This window comes from Mobula hypostoma, chromosome 6 (genome assembly GCF_963921235.1).
Source record: "Mobula hypostoma chromosome 6, sMobHyp1.1, whole genome shotgun sequence".
Taxonomy (NCBI): Eukaryota; Metazoa; Chordata; class Chondrichthyes; order Myliobatiformes; family Myliobatidae; genus Mobula; species Mobula hypostoma.
Genome location: NC_086102.1, coordinates 34,075,307 through 34,095,070, shown reverse-complemented (window position 1 = coordinate 34,095,070; position 19,764 = coordinate 34,075,307). Strand labels below are relative to the sequence as shown.

General features: G+C 37.0%; 1 protein-coding gene across 2 annotated transcripts in view; it reads left to right on the top strand.

Annotated features, from left to right (window-relative positions):
* The window catches only part of LOC134347920 (target of Nesh-SH3), a 347,223-nt gene that overhangs the window by 259,030 nt on the left and 68,429 nt on the right, over positions 1-19,764 (top strand). For both annotated transcript variants that reach the window (XM_063050550.1, XM_063050549.1), the window contains 2 exons: positions 8,234-8,293; positions 12,326-12,394. In XM_063050550.1, coding sequence (XP_062906620.1) covers positions 8,234-8,293; positions 12,326-12,394 — 129 coding nt within the window. The remainder of the gene's footprint in view (positions 1-8,233; positions 8,294-12,325; positions 12,395-19,764) is intronic.

Sequence of the window (19,764 nt, the reverse complement as noted above, 5' to 3'; positions counted from 1 at the left end):
ATGTGGTGAGGATGGGGGGTGGGAGATGGACTTTTCTCAGCCTTTGCAGAAAGTAGAGACACTGCTGGGCTTTCTTTGCTATGGAGCTGGTGTTGAGGGACCAGGTGAGATTCTCCGCCAGGTGAACACCAAGAAATTTGGTGCTCTTAACGATCTCTATGGAGGAGTCGTCGATGTTCAGCAGAAAGTGGTCGTTCCGTGACGTGCTAAGCTGTCAACTGTTGAACAAGTGTTAAACTTTGAGCTACTTCTTTGTCTTACTATCAGTATATTTCATTACTTGTGTACTGCAAAGAACTTTTCATTATGTGTTTGCTTTCACTCTTGTAGGGACGTAAATAGCAATAATAGCTGTGTAATTGAAGGACTGAGCAAGGAGGAATGCTTAAAGTATCATTTGGAAGAAATTAATCAAATATTTTCCAAGACAAAAGATTTATGAATATCTGCATTGTGAACAAAACCCTTTGACATCCTGAACCTCATGAATGGATGGTGACTGATTTCTGTTCAAGCCATACAGCTGTATTGGTCAGCCAGGGTTTTAGTGCACAATGCAATCCACCTTTTGACATTCTGTTCAATTGACTGGTATTAGAAATACAAAATAAAAAGGATTTTATGGAATATTCTTCTAAAGCCAGCTATTAAGACATTGTGGGTAGATCTTTATACTGCTCCTCCTCTGTGGCTTGAGTACTGAATATAATTCCTGTTGTTAAATGTGGCAGACTTCCATTTCTGAGAAGCAAATGGGTACAAAAGTCACCCAGAAAATGAAGTTATTGTAAATGAAAATCCACATGTTCTGTTTCTTTATCTGTACTAATGTATTAAGAATCATTAATCTTACATTAGAGCAAATTAGTTCCATGTATAATCAGTAAGAAATTTATTTACAGTTGGTGTTGCCCCTTGTACAGATCTATTGACCTCCCTGTTTGACATAAAAATGCTTTAATCTGACTGTCACTGAGAATGTGATTTATTTGGTTTAAATAACATAGAATCAAATAAATCAACTCACTAGCATAGAGTCAGCTAGCTGTTTCCATTACTTGCTGAAAACCTGCCACTCCTTCCATTACTTCATCACAACTAAAGCCAAACCATACAAATTCCTATGGCTATTGGTTATGTTATAGTAGGACTGAGTTCAGACCACTGCTTAGCTTTTGGGCTTCCAATCATTTATGTAGACACAAAGCAATATTTGGCAGATGCAGTGTTATTAGACTAGTCACCCTGCCAATATTAAATTGAAAGCACTAAAGAAATGAGTGTCTGATGTGTCCAGACTTCCCTTGTGTCCTTAAGTTTGCTTGCCCTTGCTTTCCTCAAGCTCTCTGATCCTGAGTTGCACAAAAGCAATAAGCATTTCTGGGAGAATAATATCTGATCTACATTTCGTAGATGGATGTAAAATGAGCAAGTTCCGAATAACTTTATGGATCTCACTTTATAGATCATATAATTTCTGGTAGATTTATAAGTTACAGGGCAGTTGGCTTCTGGCTAAAGGAGGTGGGAGTTTCATGGTAAAGGGCAATTGAATGGCATCTGATTCACAGAAATTGCAGGACACTTAATAAACTGAATTAGTGTTGATTCCCATAAAATGCTGAAATCTCGACTGTTAAATAAGTGGCATGAGTTTCAAAGGTAGTTAGAATGTAAGAGCGTCAAAAATGAACACAACTATGCAAGGATGAATGGCAGTGAGAATGGGAAAATAGAGTAAATTCATTGCTAAGTAAATATTAATGGTCATAGAATTGAATACTTTGTTGTAATTGAGGCCAGAGTGCAGGAGACATTGAGGTAGGGAATGAAAAACAAAGTTGTAAATGAGTTGCATTTTATGAAGGAGAAAGCTTGAGCATTATTATGAAGAGCATCAGGAAAGTTGAACTGAGAGCTAATGAAATTTTGAATAGCATCAAATAATGACTAAGTGGCAGAAATGGATATCTGATAAACAAAATACTAATGATAAATTGTACAAATAACATTCGATCATATACATGATTTTATGATTAGTCTTCTGGTGGCCTAATTGAATCGAGAGAGGAGGCCTCATGCAGATCGGGGCGAGAGATTTTAAAAGGAGCACTTGTGGGCTTTCGGCTTTTTCCAGTGGCTCAATCAAATCGCAATTCATTAGCTAGGGCAAATAAAAATAATGTAGGGACAAGCGGAACAGCCCTTGTGTGAGTGGACCAGTGCTATAGTGGGGAGGCTTTGGTTCAGTGGGCTTGGTGAGAACAGCCTTGGGTGAGCTAAGTTTCTGGTATAATTTTCGTTCTTTTGAAATGGATGAACAATATAAAGATAACCGTAAGAAAAGAAGAACAGGGAAAAATCAATGGACTCTCAGCACACCTTCCTGGATTGACCTTTCTCTTCATGTAACCACCCGCATTGCATGTAACAAACTGCAGGAAATTTATTCTCTTTGCAATTAATTCCCAGCACTGAATCTTCAATGTGGTGAATTAAACCATAACTACTCCATGGCCTTGAAAATTGTATACTTCAGCTCCAAATGAAGAGATAAAAGTGGATTAGTTTAAATTTAGTGTGCTGTTTTGTAATCTGCAAGCCTGCTGTAAGCATTAAATGACATAAATGCTCAGAAAGTTTACATGATAGAAATTGAAATATTAAAAAAGTTGGGTTTGAGAAATGAAGATGAGAGGAATTCTGTGTAAAGTTAATAAGGTGTAAAACAAAGCATAAAGTTGGCTCCAATGACATTCTCCTCTTTTAAGTATTGGGCAAATGGTGTGGTAGGTGAAGTGATAGAAAGGAACCCAAGGTTTTTTTTAAATCCAGTGCTCCTGACAGAAGTAAAACTGCCATGTTTTGCCTTGTCATATTCTAGTTTCTTTCTGATTCATACAGTATCTTGTCTCTGAACAACAATCTGTTGCTAAGAATAAAACCAATGGAAAATGTTTTGCCACTTCTAAACATAATTGGTACCAAGGAGTATTTTCAGGATAATATGAAACATCAGAATACTTCAGTGACTAATATTAATTTAATTTTCTAATATTATACACTCAGAATACCATATTGGGGACAAAAACCACCATATTTAATATGATAGAAATTTCTACTTAATAATATGCTTTGTTCTCTGTTTAGCATGAAATTTAATCATTAACATTGAAACAAACCGACCATAATAAATTAAAACTAGATTTTGTATAATTTACCAGCAGATATCATAAGGCTGCTTTTAAGAAGGATATAATTATTCGTCGTATTTTCATTTGCAAGTGCACATGCTTGCTGAAAGCAATGAGAAAATAATAGCATCTTGTAATAATAGGCAAACAAATTCAGGACACTGTGAATGTGCTAAGGTTGTAAGTCCTCAGAAAATTGGTCAACTTACTTAGTTTTGTTTTTAGTGTGCACAACATTCTACCCATTTCTTCAACATTATTTTTTTACAAACAAACTGCATTTGCACATTACTTGCTCACTAAATGCACTACAAAAAAGATAGAACTCATGATTAAAAGTTTTAACTACAGATGTAATCTCATTGACTAAATGTCAATGGATCTCTCTGACCCAAAAATGGAACTATTGCAAATATTCAGTCAGTCCCTCAGACCATTGGTTAAGATTTAATAAATGTAATTTTTTCTCTCTCTTCCTCCCCCTCAATCCAAACTACTTCAATCTCTGATTTTTCTCTTTCTTTGCTTGAACTCGGACAAATTCACTCTTTCTTATTCATCATTCTTCTCAGTCATTTATGTCTAAATTCCAAAATGTTATTGGTAAGATTGTTCTCGCCACATGCCTGATGATATTGCAATGTATTTTTAAGTACTGCATTCTGTTGAGCTTCTCTTACATTTCTAAAATATATTTATAATATGTTTACATCGTGGTATTCTGCCTTAAGAATTTAATTAATGAAGCAGTTTTGTATCGATATGCTTAGGATCCATTGAAATCCACTATAAAGTGTTTGGGAAATGATCCCGGTGTTAAATTACTATGAAGGTCAGTTGCTCTGCATAATTACTTACTGCCCATTATGCTGCTGGCATTTAGGGCAGCAGTGGAGGCCCTCCATCTCTGTCTGTCCTTGGCCACTCAGATGTAGAAGAATTCTTCATAGCTGTTTCCATAACAATTCTGTTTTACAAGTCAGGGTTGAACTCCCAAACCTGGAGGACCAGTGGACCACTCTTAGCCTGGACCCTACCCTCTACCCTGACTCCCGCCAACATAGCTCTGCGGCTTACTGAGGCACGCAAGCCTCCAAACCATGGCAAGGTTGTGATCCTGTTGGACGTCTGCACAATTATAAAGAGCATCAGAGATGGTGTTTCTACTGTAAATGAGTATGTTGAATGATCAGCAAAGCAACAGTCTAGCATTGTGCATTGAAAATGTTGTAGTTATAGGGCCTTTAGGGATAATGTGGTAGAATGTCACTTAAAGATTGAGAGTGATTTAGTTCAATTAGAAGCCAGGGTTTCAAATCAGGATAGAGCAAACTAGAAAGGAACAACACAAGCAACACACACAAAATACTGGAGGAACTCAGCAGGCCAGGCAGCATCTATGGAAAAGAGTACAGTTGACGTTTTGAACCGAGACCCTTCACTGTGACTTCTTTTCCGTTGAATGTTACAATGAAAATGAAGTTTCAGATGATGCAATCATTGAAAGTATTTTGTATGAAGCTAGTCTGCTATTTGTACTTGGTGTCTATGCTGATTTTGTTTATTTGCAGTCAATCAAAAGAACACAGCAGCAGACACTGAATTAATTCCTCTGTTATTAACTTTTAGGAACCAGTACACAGTTTTTTAGTACTGTAGTAGTATTGATAGTGTTCTGACTTGTTTTGTGTATCATTTAAGTACATTATCTGTTACTCAGTTAAATAGTGGTTTGTCTTCTTCATACCTTTTCATGTAAATATTTTAAACTTAGGCTAATTGAGGTAGCTGCTTAATTGAGCCAAATTGTACTGATCCCAATGTGTCCCAATTAATTGGAATCCACTGTATGTCCCTCCAAGATTAAGAAAAAAGTAACAAGAAAAGTGACCCAGCTGTGGCTATCATAGGAATTTAAAGATAGTATATGATCAAAGGAAAAGTTTAACACCATTGCCAAAAATTCCTGAGGATTTGGAAAAATTTCAAAATTCAAGAAAAGAAAACTAAGAAATTAACAAGGGAGAACAGACTAGGCTAATGTGGAAAGTAGAAACAGATTGCAGGAGTTTTTATAGAAATGAGAAAAGAAAAGGATTAGCAAAAGTTAACATCGGACTCTAATGTACTGAGACAGGAGAAATTATATTGAGGAATAATGAAGTTAAACAATTATTTTGTGTCTGTCTTTGCAAAAGCAGAATACGTCCTGGAAATAGTACAGATTGACAAGTAGGGCACTGAGGTGTGCGGTGGAACAAAGGGATCTGGGAAAGCAGATCTATAATTTCTTGAAAGTGGGACCACAGGTAGATAGGGTCATAAAAGGTGCTTTTGGCACATCAGTCTTCATAAGTCAGAGCATTTGAGTACAAGGGTTAGGATGTTATGTTGAAGTTGTATAAAATGTTACTGACGCCAAATTTGGGATACTGTTTGCAGTTATGGTAAACTACCTACCGGAAAGATAGCAATAAGCTTGAAAGCAGGCAAAGAAAACTTACAAAGATGTTGCCAGGACTTGCGGACCTGAGTTATGGGGAATAGGTTAGGACTTTATTCCTTGGAGCAGAGGAGAATGAGGCAAGTCTTACAGAGGTATACAAAATTATGAGGGTATCAATAGTGAATATACGCAGACTCTTTCCCCTGAGGTTGGTTGAAGCTAGAACTAGAGGTCATAGGTTTAGGTTGAAAGATTAAGTATTTTAAGGGGGACCTCTTCACTCAGAGGGCAGTGCAACTGTGGACCGAGTTGCCACCTGAAGTGGTGAATGCACATTCAGTTGCAACGTTTAAGAGAATTTGGATATGTATATAGATGACAGGGCTATGATAACGATGCAGGATGATGGGACTGGGCATAAAAGCAGGTAGACATGGACTAGATGGGCTGAAGAGCCTTTTTGGTGCTGTAGTGCTCTTTGACTCTATAACCAGAGCAAATGGGAACCTCAAAGAATTTAGCAAGATTAAACAAATTGATGGACTTGGAAGCTGATGATGTTCTACAAACTAATTTAGCAAGCAAGTAGAAAAATTAAAGAGCTGTTGGCTTCATTGCAAGAAAATTTGAGTGCAAGAGTGGAGTGCTTTACTTAATTACACAAAACCTTATGCCACACGTGAAATGTTGTGAACCAGTCTGCTCTCTGTACCCATGGTAAGATACACCTGTGATAGAGGAAATGCAGCAGAGGTTGACTGATTTTTGGGATGACAGGATTTATGAGAAATGATTAAGCAGAGTAGGCCTGTGCTCTCTTGAATTTAGAAGAATTGAAGATTATCTCAATGAAGCATCAAATTCTTAGATGGTTGCCCTGGGGGGGGGGGGTTCTTGTCTCAAAACAAATGGTTAGCCATTCAGGACAGAAGAGAGAAGAATACCCATTAAATTTTGGAATCCTTACTCAAGAAGCTCAGTTGCTGACTCTGCTCAAGATAAATATTGGTAGATTTTTATGTATCAGGAGAATCAAGGACTATGAGGTTAATTTAAGTAGTAATAACTTTATTTATATAGCACCTTTCACACATTAAGATGCAGGCTCAAAGTGGTTTATGAATTGTAGATTGTAAAGATAAATCAATATTATAAAAATATGAGACAAAATTAAAAATCATAAGTAAAGACAAACATTATATAGAATAAAATGTAATCAAATATATCAAATTATACAAATGTCATGAACATCAACAGGCATTAAATAAGCCAATTACAAAAAAGTAGGTTTTTAGAATTATCTTGAAACGTTCCAGAGTACTAGCCAGGTGTATCTCAGTTGGTAGAGTACTCCATATTTTTTGGTGCAGAAGAGCAAAAGGTTGGATCACCAGTTCTTATATGCTTGGTTTTAGGAATGCTAAGCAAATACGTATTCACAAATTTAGGAATTACGATTAGGAATGTAAAGGGATAGACATGACAAAATATATGAAGGAGCTAGATTATTCAGAGCCTTATATACAATTATGGGTATTTTAAAATTGATGCTAAATGACACAGGCAGTCAGTGTAATGATATAAAAACCAGTGAAATGTGCTCAGATTTTCTTATTATAGTTAAGATTCTTGCTGCCACATTTTGAACAGGCTGCAGCCAATTTATTATCTTTCTAAAGCAGTCCTGAAAGGAAAGCACTACCATAGTCTAATCAACTAAAAACAAAAGTGTGTATCAATTTTTCTGCATCTTACAATGTTATAAGAAATAGAACTCTTGCAATGTTCCTTAAGTGAAAGAATGCAGTCTTAGTAATATTGTTAATATGTGATTTGAAATTTGGCTCAGCGTCGATAATAATACCTAAATTCTTTACTTCTGGCTTAATTTGTAAGGTCAGATGATCAAGTTTATTTCGAAGATTCATACCTTTTTTATTTTTTTTTCCTTATTTAGTTTAAGGAAATTCAAAATTCAAATTAAAAGCTCATTGACAAAAAATTCTTGGATGGGGTTAGCAGCCATAAAGTGTCAAATGGTCTACAACTACTTTTGTTTCTTATGTTCATTGGGATGCCTAGTTTGAAGGAAAGTCAGTCATAAAGTCATCAAAGTTGCTGGTGAACGCAAAGTTCACCAGCAACTTTGATGTGTGTTGCTTGAATTTCCAGCATCTGCAGAATTCCTGTTGTTCAGTCATAAAGTAATGGTTCAGTTGAAGGCTAAATAAACTGGGCATCTTCATGAGATAATTGTTGAATCTAGTGTACCATTTTTTTGATTATTTCAAAACAACTTAACTCTGATTGTTTTTTAAGAATTCTTTATAGTGTTTTCCTTGAGTTACAGTTATGTCATCTTCAGAATTCCTTGGGTTGGTCAAAACAAAATGTGAATTTTTTATAGCAGTATAATGTTTCAACTGTGGATGTTTTTTTCTAACTAATGATTTGAGTATTGCTCTCTGGTGCTGACTGCATAAAATATAACAGCAAATTATCAAATAAATATAAGAGTTTTCTAAAATTATCACTTTACTGCTACTGGTAAACCTCATTATCATTTTTGGTTTTGTTTTACTGTCCCCTGCAGGACCCAAAACACCGTCAACTGTTGGTCAGTTACCCTCCACTAGTTCTCGAAGTACTCAAAGTAAGTACTGATTAATGGAAACATATAACTGATTTTTTTTCACAGAAGTAACACTTTACAAATCACAGGAAAATAAAGTGTTTCAGCAGTGTCACCTCATTTTGATCTCTGTTAGATCAAGTATATCAACTGCATTCAATGTAAATGTCTTAGATACTCCATTATTGAATATTGCCATGTTCAATCACTGAAGACTATGTTTCCCATGTATAAACTTTGCTATGGCAAGAATGACAGATTTTTACTGAATTCATTTGAAAAGTATGATGGATTCATATCCAACAGATCTGTACTAAGACTAAACTCAAACATGAGCAACTGAAAATAATTGCAAATAATTAAAAGTAATGCACATGAAAAATATAATCTAATAGTCTGGATTTCCAACATTTCAGTAGAATATGAATTTTGTTCACCACCAAAGATTCATACCGTTTCTTACTAAGGAATCCTCAACAATTGCAGAGGTTATTATGAAATCTTAGCTGTAAAATATTCAACCAAGTCATCAGACTGATTAACACACGCTGATTTGAGTGTATTTCTATGTTACATTGACTGTTCTATTTATTATAAATTATTATGGTTACACATTGCACATTTAGATGGAGACGTAAAGATTTTTACTCCTCAAGTACGTGAAGGATGTAAGAAATAAATAAATAAAGTCAACTACTCAATTAAAACAAAATCTCAAATTAATGCTTAATTTGGCAAAACAAATTATTTTTCAATTATATAAAATCACTATTTAATCTTGCTTTTAAGTGTCCACTAGACAAAAAGAAAAATGCTATACCTGGCCTGTACATTAAATTCAAAGTAAAATCATCATTGCAACATTTAAAGGACATTTGGAGAGGTATGTAGATAGGGAAGGCTTAGAAGGATAGAGGCTAAATACAGGCAAATGGGACTCACTGAGAAAGATACTTTGGTCGCCATAGACCAGTTGGGCCAAAGGGTCTGTTTCTGTTCTGTACAACACTGTAACCCTATGATTCTATTACAACAAATAGATGGATTCATAGAGTTGTATAGCACAGCAGAAGCAAGCGGTTCAGCCGCCATACTGATCTTTTTGCCTATTTACATTAATCCCACCTGCCTGCACTAGACTTGTATCTTTCTATGCCTTGCCCATTTAATTGTCCGTCCAACTGTTTCATAAACATAGTAATTATATCTGAATCTGTCACACTTCTGATTTGAGAACTGTTCGGATAATGAACATTCCACAAGAACAGAAACCTGCTACAACCTGAGGGGGCTCTGTTTACACCTTCATCAGGACTCCCTTCACTCCAGGGAATCCAGGGGAGACCTGTTCAGTCTCCCCCCCCCCACCCCCCATAATTCAGGCTTTCCAGTCCAGGTCACATTCCAGTTAATTTCCCCTGCACTCCATAGCAGAAACAAATCCTTTGTGTATTGTGGCAACCAGAACTGTACATGATACTCTTATGAGTGAAGTCTAACCAGTGTTTTATGAATTGCAAGATAATGTCCTAAGTTAAAAATTCCAGCCTATGACAGCAAGCCATATGCTCTTTTCACCACTCTATCTGCATGTGTTACCACTTCCAAGGAACTATGAAATTTGAATCCAAGAGTCCCTTTGTTCATCACCTTCCTTCGGGCCTTAATGTTTGCTGTAATGACTTCCCAAAATGCATTAATTCACATTTGTGAGGATTCATTTCCATCTTTCAATGATGCACACAACTTTTCTCTGATCAATATGCTACTGTAGCCATTGCCAATTTTTCTTCTTATCCATGTCTCCACCAATTTATGTGTCACTGGCCAATATACTAATCAAATCTCTAATGTTCATATCTAAGTTTTTACACTATTTATTTTAAAGAGCATTTTTTTTTACTGTGTACATATTAAACTTACTGTTCTTTGCTGGGGGACTAACTTATGTTAATTACTGCCAGTTCTATTTAACTTCTGGCTGAAGGAGGTATGCATGGTCCTCAAATCACTAATACAGGTCCTTGACATCTTACGGAATGTGAAAAACATAACGTGACTGAAAATCCATGAATATTGTTTGAAATCCACACGGGTTGCCTGGAATCTGTATTATATTGCATGTATTTTAACCATAAAGGCCTGGTGTATGATCAATTTTAAATATATTTTTCTGCAGTTCTTTATATGAATGAAGAGTGAATGTGAGTATAGAGTGATAGAGGCAAGTTTTCAACTTCTAGACATGCACCGAGTTTTTTTGTTTCAAATATGACTGGAAAAATGCAGGTGGCAATTGTGTCTGCGAGTCTGAGAAGGTATTGCTTGTAAGATCAGGAAGCAGATGCTCAGCAGTAATATTAGTAATGTACCCTGTTTACCATTAAAGTGAAAAGAAAATGTGGGGTTTGGGAAAAAGGGAAAATATTTGCGTGTGTAGATTCTCCATGTCTATTCAGGTTATTATACTAGGCATAGTTAAATTAGAAGAGAAAAGTCATCATATCCTCTTGGCTTTGATGGGCCTGCATAAGAACTTCATGAATTGTCGCACAGAGCAATAGAGTCTCTCAATCTGATATGAGTAGAAAGTATTTGCAATTTTGGCAAACTTACTTGCAGCAGAGAAAATAATCTTTTGCTCTGATGGTAGTCAAATGCTTGAAAATCAAATTTGATGTCAAGATGTGCTGCTATGGGGATATTCATGGAATGAATAATTCATTGAGGTTAATTAGAGTAGTTCGTAACTTTATTCAATTAAAGGTGGCTATTTAGAGCTTATGCTGCATGTGCTTTTAGTATGGTATTGCATTGTCAATAAAGCTGCATTTTGCCCAAAATTTAATCAAGGATTTTTGCCTTTCATTTACATTTTCCTTTATTACAAATACTTTATTGGTATTAATTATCAATAATGCTAATATTGGTACTAACATTGCGGAATAACCCCTAGTTTTTTCTGGATACAGCTCCATGGTTCAAAATAATGACAGAACTGGTAGGACCTTTACTGGCATGCATTATTAATATTGTGATATTAAGGTGGATTTATAATAAATTCTCTTTATCCATTAAATTCTCACTTCTTCTCTGAAATTGTCTACATTCATTTTGGATTCTCACACCTTCAGTTACCTGTAACAGAATCCATGGTATTACAAACATTGGACAGAGATTCTGAAAGTACTTTAACTGGCAGGGAACCTGGTTCAGTCAACTGGATTTATAATTAACTTTGATTCATTTGACTATTAAACTTTTATTAGCTATGATTTATTGAGATCAATAGTCACCAAAAATAATGCTTATTCTGGAAATTTGAAGCGAAAGCAGAAGATGATGGAGATGTGCAGCAGTCCAATCAATATTCATAAAGAGAAAGCATAAGGAAATGTTTCTGTTCTATATGTTTCATCAGAACTTAAAACTTAAAGATGAGTTATTTTGTTAAGGATAAAATAGAAAAGCTGATGATGAAATAAAACATGGGAAGGTGTTTATGGCAAATGGCCGCATGAGAAAGTCCCATCCCACACCTTCAGAACGTATTCCACACGGACACTTCAAAGTAGTACTAAGATAATGACACTTTGTCAGAAAAGCTCTCCTTCAAATTCATCGTCGAATTAGACCCCTGTCTGCTGAGTAGGATTTCTCTGATAACTGAGGATCTGACTGCATGACCTGCAGCGTGTTCAGTGATGTTATAATGAAAGGCAGTGGAAATTATCTGTTATGTCACCTAACATTTTTCTGTTTAGCAGTTTGTTCAACATTATACCCATTGATTTTCTCTCAGTGACTGAAGTACTTTTGTGTCCTTACTCAGATACTTGTGGTAGTTGTCTTGTAGTTTTAGGTTCTGATGAAACAAATACACCTGAAAAGCACAGTTGTTTCTTTTGTCTTTATGCTTTTGAGTACCTGCTGCATGTGGCCAGACATCTCTATTTTCCAATAGTTTCGATGTTTCCTTTCAGATACTGTGTGCACAAAGCCGGAAAATCACTTCCAGACTCATAAAAATACTTTCTTTTAAATTTATTACAGAAAGTCCGCCTGTCTTCAGATCAACCCCAGTATCTAATATTGATGGCCAGGGGCAAGAAAGATTTAGAGGTACAGTATTCCCGTCAGCTTGGCTCAGTTGGGAGCATCCTTGCTTCTGAGTCGAAAGGTTGTGGGTTCAAGCCCCACCCCAAGGACTTGATAACATAATCTATGCTGACACTTTAGTGCAGTGCTTAGGGAATGTTACATTGTCAAATTCACTATTAAATTTCTGCCCAGTTTGCTATCTAAAGTGGTTTTGGTAGGTATTAAAACAGCAAGGTTCTATTCTCGAAAAGTAGGGAATTCTCCGGGTGGCTCAACATCCCACCTTCAAAAAATCCCACCAAACTGGTCATTCCAATCACCACTGTTTAATGGGACCTTGAGTGCAAAATGCCAGCTTTGTCTGTCTGCATAAGCCTATGCAACAACAGTGATTTTAATCTGTTGTGTATGAAGTTCTTAAGCATGTTTGAGAAATATGATAAGGTTTGTAAAGGTGAGATAGATTTATGTTAGTTCTGCTTTCCATTTCAGATTGTGAAATGTGAATGTATGGCTTGATGGATGTTTCTTTACAGTAGTTTCCTAAATTGAGTAATATCTGGAATTATGCAGAATAGTATTGTTTTTACAGTCGAGTCTGCTTTTCAATTCATTGCATTGTTTGGATCAGATGTTTTATCCATCACGTGAAATCATCTGAGATCCAGGATCTAATCAATTGCATTGCTCTTCCCATAATCTATAACGCTACTAAGTTGACAAATTTATTAGAGAAATTATAAGTATGTTTGATGTGTAAAATGGAAAACTTTATGATGGTTCTGTTCGTAATTTGGGCAAAGAGCAGAGGTATGGTACCTCATTTCTATCATTATGAGTAGATCTATCAATACCAGCTCAATATCTATCATCAATACTGTGATGACTGCAGAAATAATATCTTCAAAAATATTAAGATGAACTTTTACTAGAAGCCATATATTATTTTCACACAGCACCATTATTTTGAATGGACCAAGTAATATGGTTGTAATTATAAATTCCAAGTAGCATTTGATCCACAAGAGAGATTTCAGAAAACAATGGAAATATTTATAAATATGTGATGTTTAAACTAATTCTGATAAACAAAAATCATTATTTTTTTAAATAGGTAGAGTAAAAGTATTATAATATTTCTAATAAGATTTGAATCCTTAAAATCAGTTCCTGCATGAAAATATTTGACCGAGAAAGAGACATGAGGACTCTTGTTGCTAAGCCAAAGCCAGCACTTCAACCAGATCACCCATTCACTGGCGCCACGGTAGTGTAGTGACATTATTATCACTTAAGGTGTTGGAATTCAAAGTTCAATTCCAATGACCTCTATAAGGAGTCTGTACATTCCCCCCATGGAATGCATAGGTTTTCCCTAGATGTTCAGGTTTTCTCTTAGAGTTCAAAGACTTACCGAGTAGATTAATTGGTCAATGTAAATTGCCTCGTGATTAGATTAGAGTTAAATCAGGGTTATTGGGGGTTGCTGCTTGAAGGGCTGAAGGTCCTACTCCACGCTGTATCTCTCAATAAAAAAATAAAATTCACATTTCTATAATCATTATATACTGTACATTTATATTCTATCTTTTTCTATGGTGGGGGAGTCTAAGACCAGGAGACACAGCCTCAGAATAGAGAGGTGCCCTTTTGGAATGGAAATGAGGAGGAATTTCTTTAACTAGTGAGTGGTGAATGTGGAATTTGTTGTTACAGGCGGCTGAGGAGGCCAAGTTTTCGGGTAGATTTAAGATAGAGGTTGATAGATTCTTGATTAGTCAGGGCATGAAGGAATATGAAGAAAAAGTAGGAGACTTGGGGCTCAGAGAGAAAATGGATCAGCCATGATGAAATATTGGAGAAGACTTGATGTGCCAAATAGCCTAATTCTGCTCCTATATCTTATGGTCATAATAATTATCTGGTTCGTTAAAGTTATGTTGTGGATTTTCACTTGGTGATTCCATTACAATGTATTTATTATTCTAACCTCCTGTGGCAATAGAAAGAAGCTTTTGATTCCTTTCCCATTTTTTCAGTGACGGTCTTCAACTTGAAGCCCTTTACTACTGATTCAGCAACCATTTGAACCAATCTGTTATTGTTTTCCCCTCAAACTTTTAGCCATTTGGAAATCATTGAGACCTTCTCCCTTCTCTAAAGCAAAAGGACTTCATCTTGTTCAACCTCTTCCAAAGCACAATTTGTGACTCCTAATGTGATTTCAATTATAGCATCCACTGTAAGTTATTAAGTAAAACTGAAGAACAAATTTACAAATCCATGCTGATCATCTTTGAGTTTTCTCTAAATTATACTAAGAACTTCAGAATATTTACTTTTTTGATCAGTAGAATAAAATATCTAAATTGATTTGAAACAATGGATTGGATTGGAAGCAGAGCACAATGCTCAGCCAGTATTTTGTTGGGAATTTAATGATAGCAATTCGAAGATGAAATTTTCTTTCACCCACGCCCTGAGAAATTTACCTACAACCATGATTAACTTGTATGCTACATTACAACAGTGACCACACTTCAAAAGTACTCCACTGGCTATAAAGAGCACACAAACTGTAAGCTTATTTTGATCATCTTGTGACTGTGCAAGGTGATTCTAAAGAAAAGTTTTCAACAATTTCTTGACTTTTTCTCCTTTTAGCAGAAATCTGTAATCTTTGTCAGATGGCAGCTTTTGTCATTTTAATTGAAAGCAAAATGATATGTCATTATTATCTTTGCCCAAACCTATATCGGAATTCTTTTTTTGTCCACGATTCTGGCCTGGCAATAAATGATGTAAATAAGACCATATGTCTTAGGTCATTCAACTCATGGAGTCTGCTCCACCATTCCATCATGGCTGATTCATTTCTCTCTCAACCCATTCTCCTACCTTCTCCCCACAACCTTTCATACCCTGAGTAATCAAGAAGTTATCAACCTACGCCTTAAATACACCCAGTGACCTGGCCTCCACAGCAACCTGTAGCAATGAATTCCACAGATTCACCACCCTCTGGCTAAAGAAATTCCACCCCTATATTCTGAGGCTATGCGCTCTGGCCCTTGACTCCCCCACCATGGGAAACACTCTCTCCACATCCATTCCATCTAGACCTTTCAACATTCAATGGGTTTTAATGAGATCCCCCTCAATAAATTCCAGGGAGTACAGGCCCAGAACCATCAAACACTTATCATAGCTTTTCATTCCTGGAATCATTCTTGTGAACTTTCTCTAAATACTCTCCAATATGAGCACATCCTTTCTTAAATAAAAGGCCCAAAACTGCCCAAGTGAGGCCTCACCAGTGCTTTATAAAATCTCAACAATACTTCCTTACTTTTATATTCCAGTCCTCTTGAAATGAATGCTAACATTCTTTTCACTGGCCTCACCACTGATTCAACCTGCGAATTAACCTATAGGAAATCCTGCACGAGGAACCCTAATCCCTTTGCACTTTTGAATTTTGAATTTTCTTCCTGCATAGAAAATAGTCTATGCTTTTATTCCTTCCACTAAAGTGTATAACAATACATTTCCCAACGCAGTCGTCCATCCACCACCTCTTTGCCCATTCTCCTAATTTAAGTCCTTCTGCAGCCTCTCCGATTTCTCAAAACTACTAGCCCCTTCACTTATCTTGATATCATCTGAAAACTTGGCCTCAAAGCCATCAACTTCATTATCCAGATCATTGACATACAACATAAAAAGAAGCGGTGACTAGTGGTGTTCCACAAGGGTTGGTTTTGGAGCACTTTTTATGTTGTATGTCAAAGATTTGGGTAATGAAATTGGTGGCTTGAGGCCAAGTTTGCAGATGCAAATTTTGCCCTATTATCTGCCTGTGTTCTTCCTGACAGTCTCATTATACATTACCTCTGGCTGTAAACCAATATCCCCAACCATAGCGCTATCACTCCAGTTCCCATCTCCTGCCAAATGAGTTTAAACTCTCCCCAACAGCTCTAGCAAACCTACCCACAAGGGTATTGGTCCTCCTCAGGTACAGGTGTAGCCCGTCCCTTTTGTACAGGTCCATATCTTCCCCAGAAGAAATCCCAACGATCAGTAAATCTGAGCCCCTGCCCCTTGCACCAGTTCTTCAGCCATGCATTGATCTGCCAAACCATCCTATTCTTGCCCTCAGTGACTGTGGCAAAGTCAGTAGTCCACAGATTGTTACCCTGGAGGTTCTGCTTTTCAGCTTTCTATCTAGCTCTCTAAATTCTCACTTTAGAACCTCCTCTCTTTACCTTCCTTTGTCATTGGTATCAATATGTACTAAGAAATCTGGCTGCTCACCCTCTCCCTTTAGAATGCCTTGGACATGATCCGAGACATCCCTGACCCTGGCATCTGGGAGGCAACATACTATCTGGATCTCTCTACCATGCCCATAGACTCTCCTATCTACTCCTCTAACTATAGAATCTCTTATCACCACTGCATTTCCACTTCTGAGCCACAGCACAAGATTCAATGCCAGAGACCCGGACACTGCGGATCCACCCAGTAGGTCATCTCTCCCCCCCCCCCACTCCCCCACCAACAGTATCCAAAAAGGTGTTCTTGTTATTGAGAGGCACAGCCACAGGGGTACTCTGTAAAAGCTGCCTATTTCCCTTCCCTCTCCTGATAGTCACCCATTAACCTGCCTACTGCAACCTAGGAGTGGCTATCTCCCAGTAGCTTTTATCTATCATCTCCTCAGTTTCGCTTATGGGCCAAAGGTCATCAAGATGCAGCTCCAGTTCTTTAATGCATTTTCTGAGGAGAATGGGAATCTTTGAGTTCAAAAAAAAACTAATTTCTTATCCATAAAACCATAAGACATAGGAGCAGAGTTAGACCATTTAGCCTGTCGAGTCTGCTCTGCCATTCCATCATGGCTGATCCAGGATCCTGCTTAACCCCATACATCTGCCTTCTCACCATATCCTTTGATGCCCTGACCGATCAGGAAACTATCACTTTTTGCTTTAAATATACCTACGGTCCTGGCCTCCACCGCAGATCGTGACAGAGCATTCCACAGATTCACTACTCTCTAGCTAAAAAAATTCCTCCTTACCTTTGTTCTAAAGGGTCTCCCCTGAATTTTGAGGCTGTGCCCTCTTGTTCTTTCCATAGGAAACATTCTCTCCATATCCACCTTGTCTAGATATTTCAACATTCGGTAGGTTTCAATGAGTTCCCCCCACATTCTTCTAAATTCCAGTGAGTACAGGCCCAAAGCTGCCAAACGCTTCTCATATGTTAACCCCTTCATTCCTGGAATCATCCTCGTGGACCTCCTCTGGACTCTCTCCAATGACAATACATCCTTTCTGAGATATGGGGCCCAAAACTGTTGACAATGCTCCATGTGTGGTCTAACTAGTGTCTTATAAAGCCTCAGCATTATCTCCTTGTTTTAATATTGTATTCGCCTTGAAATAAATGCCAACATTGCATTTGCCTTCTTTACCACAGACTCAACCTGTAAATTAACCTGTGGGAGTCTTGCACGAGGACTTCTAAGTCCCTTTGCGCATCTGATGTTTGAACCTTCTCCCCATTAGATAAAAAATCTGCACTATTGTTTCTTTTACCAAAATGCATTATCATACATTTCCCAACACTATTCCATCTGCCACTTTTTTGCCCACTCTTCCAATTTGTCTGCGTTCTTCTGCAATCGCATTGCTTCATCAGCACTACCTACCCCTCCACCTCTCTTCATATCATCTGGAAACTTTGCCACAAAGCCATCGATTCCATTATCTAAATCACTGACAAACAATGTGAAAAGTAGCAGTCCTAATACTGAACCCCAAGGAACACCACTAGTCACTGACAGCCAACCAGAAAAGGCCTCCTTTATTCCCACTTGCTGCCTCCTGCCTGTCAGCCATTCCTCTATCCATGCCAATATCTTTCCTGCCATCCTAGTATTTCATGATAATCTGCAATATTATCAGATGGATGGAAGCTAAGGAATTGTTAGAATGATTTTTTCCAGAGAGATTCATTAACAAATCATAATGCAACCCAGTCTTCGGAATTTGTGGCATATGTATGGATGTGTTAGACATTTTTCCAGTTCTTTCCAATTAATTAGAATCTATGAATACATAATGTCACTGTCAGTAACCTTAAAACAAAATAAAAGTAATCGGCAGCATTCTGAGGCTAAGCTGAAGGTGTCCAAAATGAATATTAGAAGTAAGAGTGAAGTAGGAAAACAGATTGTAGACAGAAGCAAAAGGGTTCCAAGGAATTTGGTTCAGTTATGTAAAAAGTTGATATAAAAGGCCAGGTAGTTCCTTTGAGGGATAAGTTGGGTAGAAATATTGTAGAGAATCAGGAAACAGCAGATGTTAAATATATTTTTCACATCAGTCTTTAGAAATGAAAACCATGAACAAAATCCAGATGCATTTATTTGGCTTGGAATCTGTAACATATGTAAAGATCGATAAAGTATATGTTACAAAGAATTGCAGAGAATCGACTGCCTGAAGAGCACTTACACTGGATAAGATATACACCAGACTCATCCAAAAATCAGCCAGGAAATAGACGAGACTCTTGTTAATATTTCTGAGAGCTTCATAAATTTCAGCGTTGTACCTGGATTGAAGGCTATACTGAAGGAGTATTCCACAGGAATAATTTCTTTGAGTGCCTGTTATCAACTGTCAGTGGGAGTAATTTAATGACCATGAGTTTGAAAACAATTAAAGCTGGTAAAGTTCTGTGAAAATTTGTTTAAATAATTTAAGATTCACAATGTTAATTAATTACATAGTTGGATTAAAAATTGTCATGTAGACAGAATGTACAGGACTGAACTTTGGATTTCCTGCTCATTAAAGGGATAAGGTGAACTCAATGAACATGCTATATCTGAATTTTCAAAGGGCATTAGTAAGGTAGTACATGAAATGGAGCCCAGAATGATGGAAGTAACATTAGCAAAGTTATAACTTGATTTAAAGCAAGTTTTCCAACCTGAGGTCTACAGACTCCTCGGTTAATAGTAAGGTTCCTTGGAATAAAAAAAAATTGGGAATTCCTGATGTGAAGGATGGATAACTGTGTTATTATACATGCATAACTCCCAGTTCCCAGTGAGCAATGCAGAGGGTTCACCCAGAACTAGAAGCTTTGATGGTGAGCTGGTCGCATGTGTTCAAGGATGAATAGGTGTTCGGTAATAAAATGTTCTAGTGTAAACCCACGCCGAGTTTGTCTCTATTAAGAACAAATATAAGATGGTGTCAGAAGTTGGTGTGAGGTAAACATGGAGAGTAAACGAATACCGAACGCAACTGAGAAAGAGACGCTAGTTACAACGGAGAGAAGCAGGCCAGCAAAAGAGCACACTGTTCCAG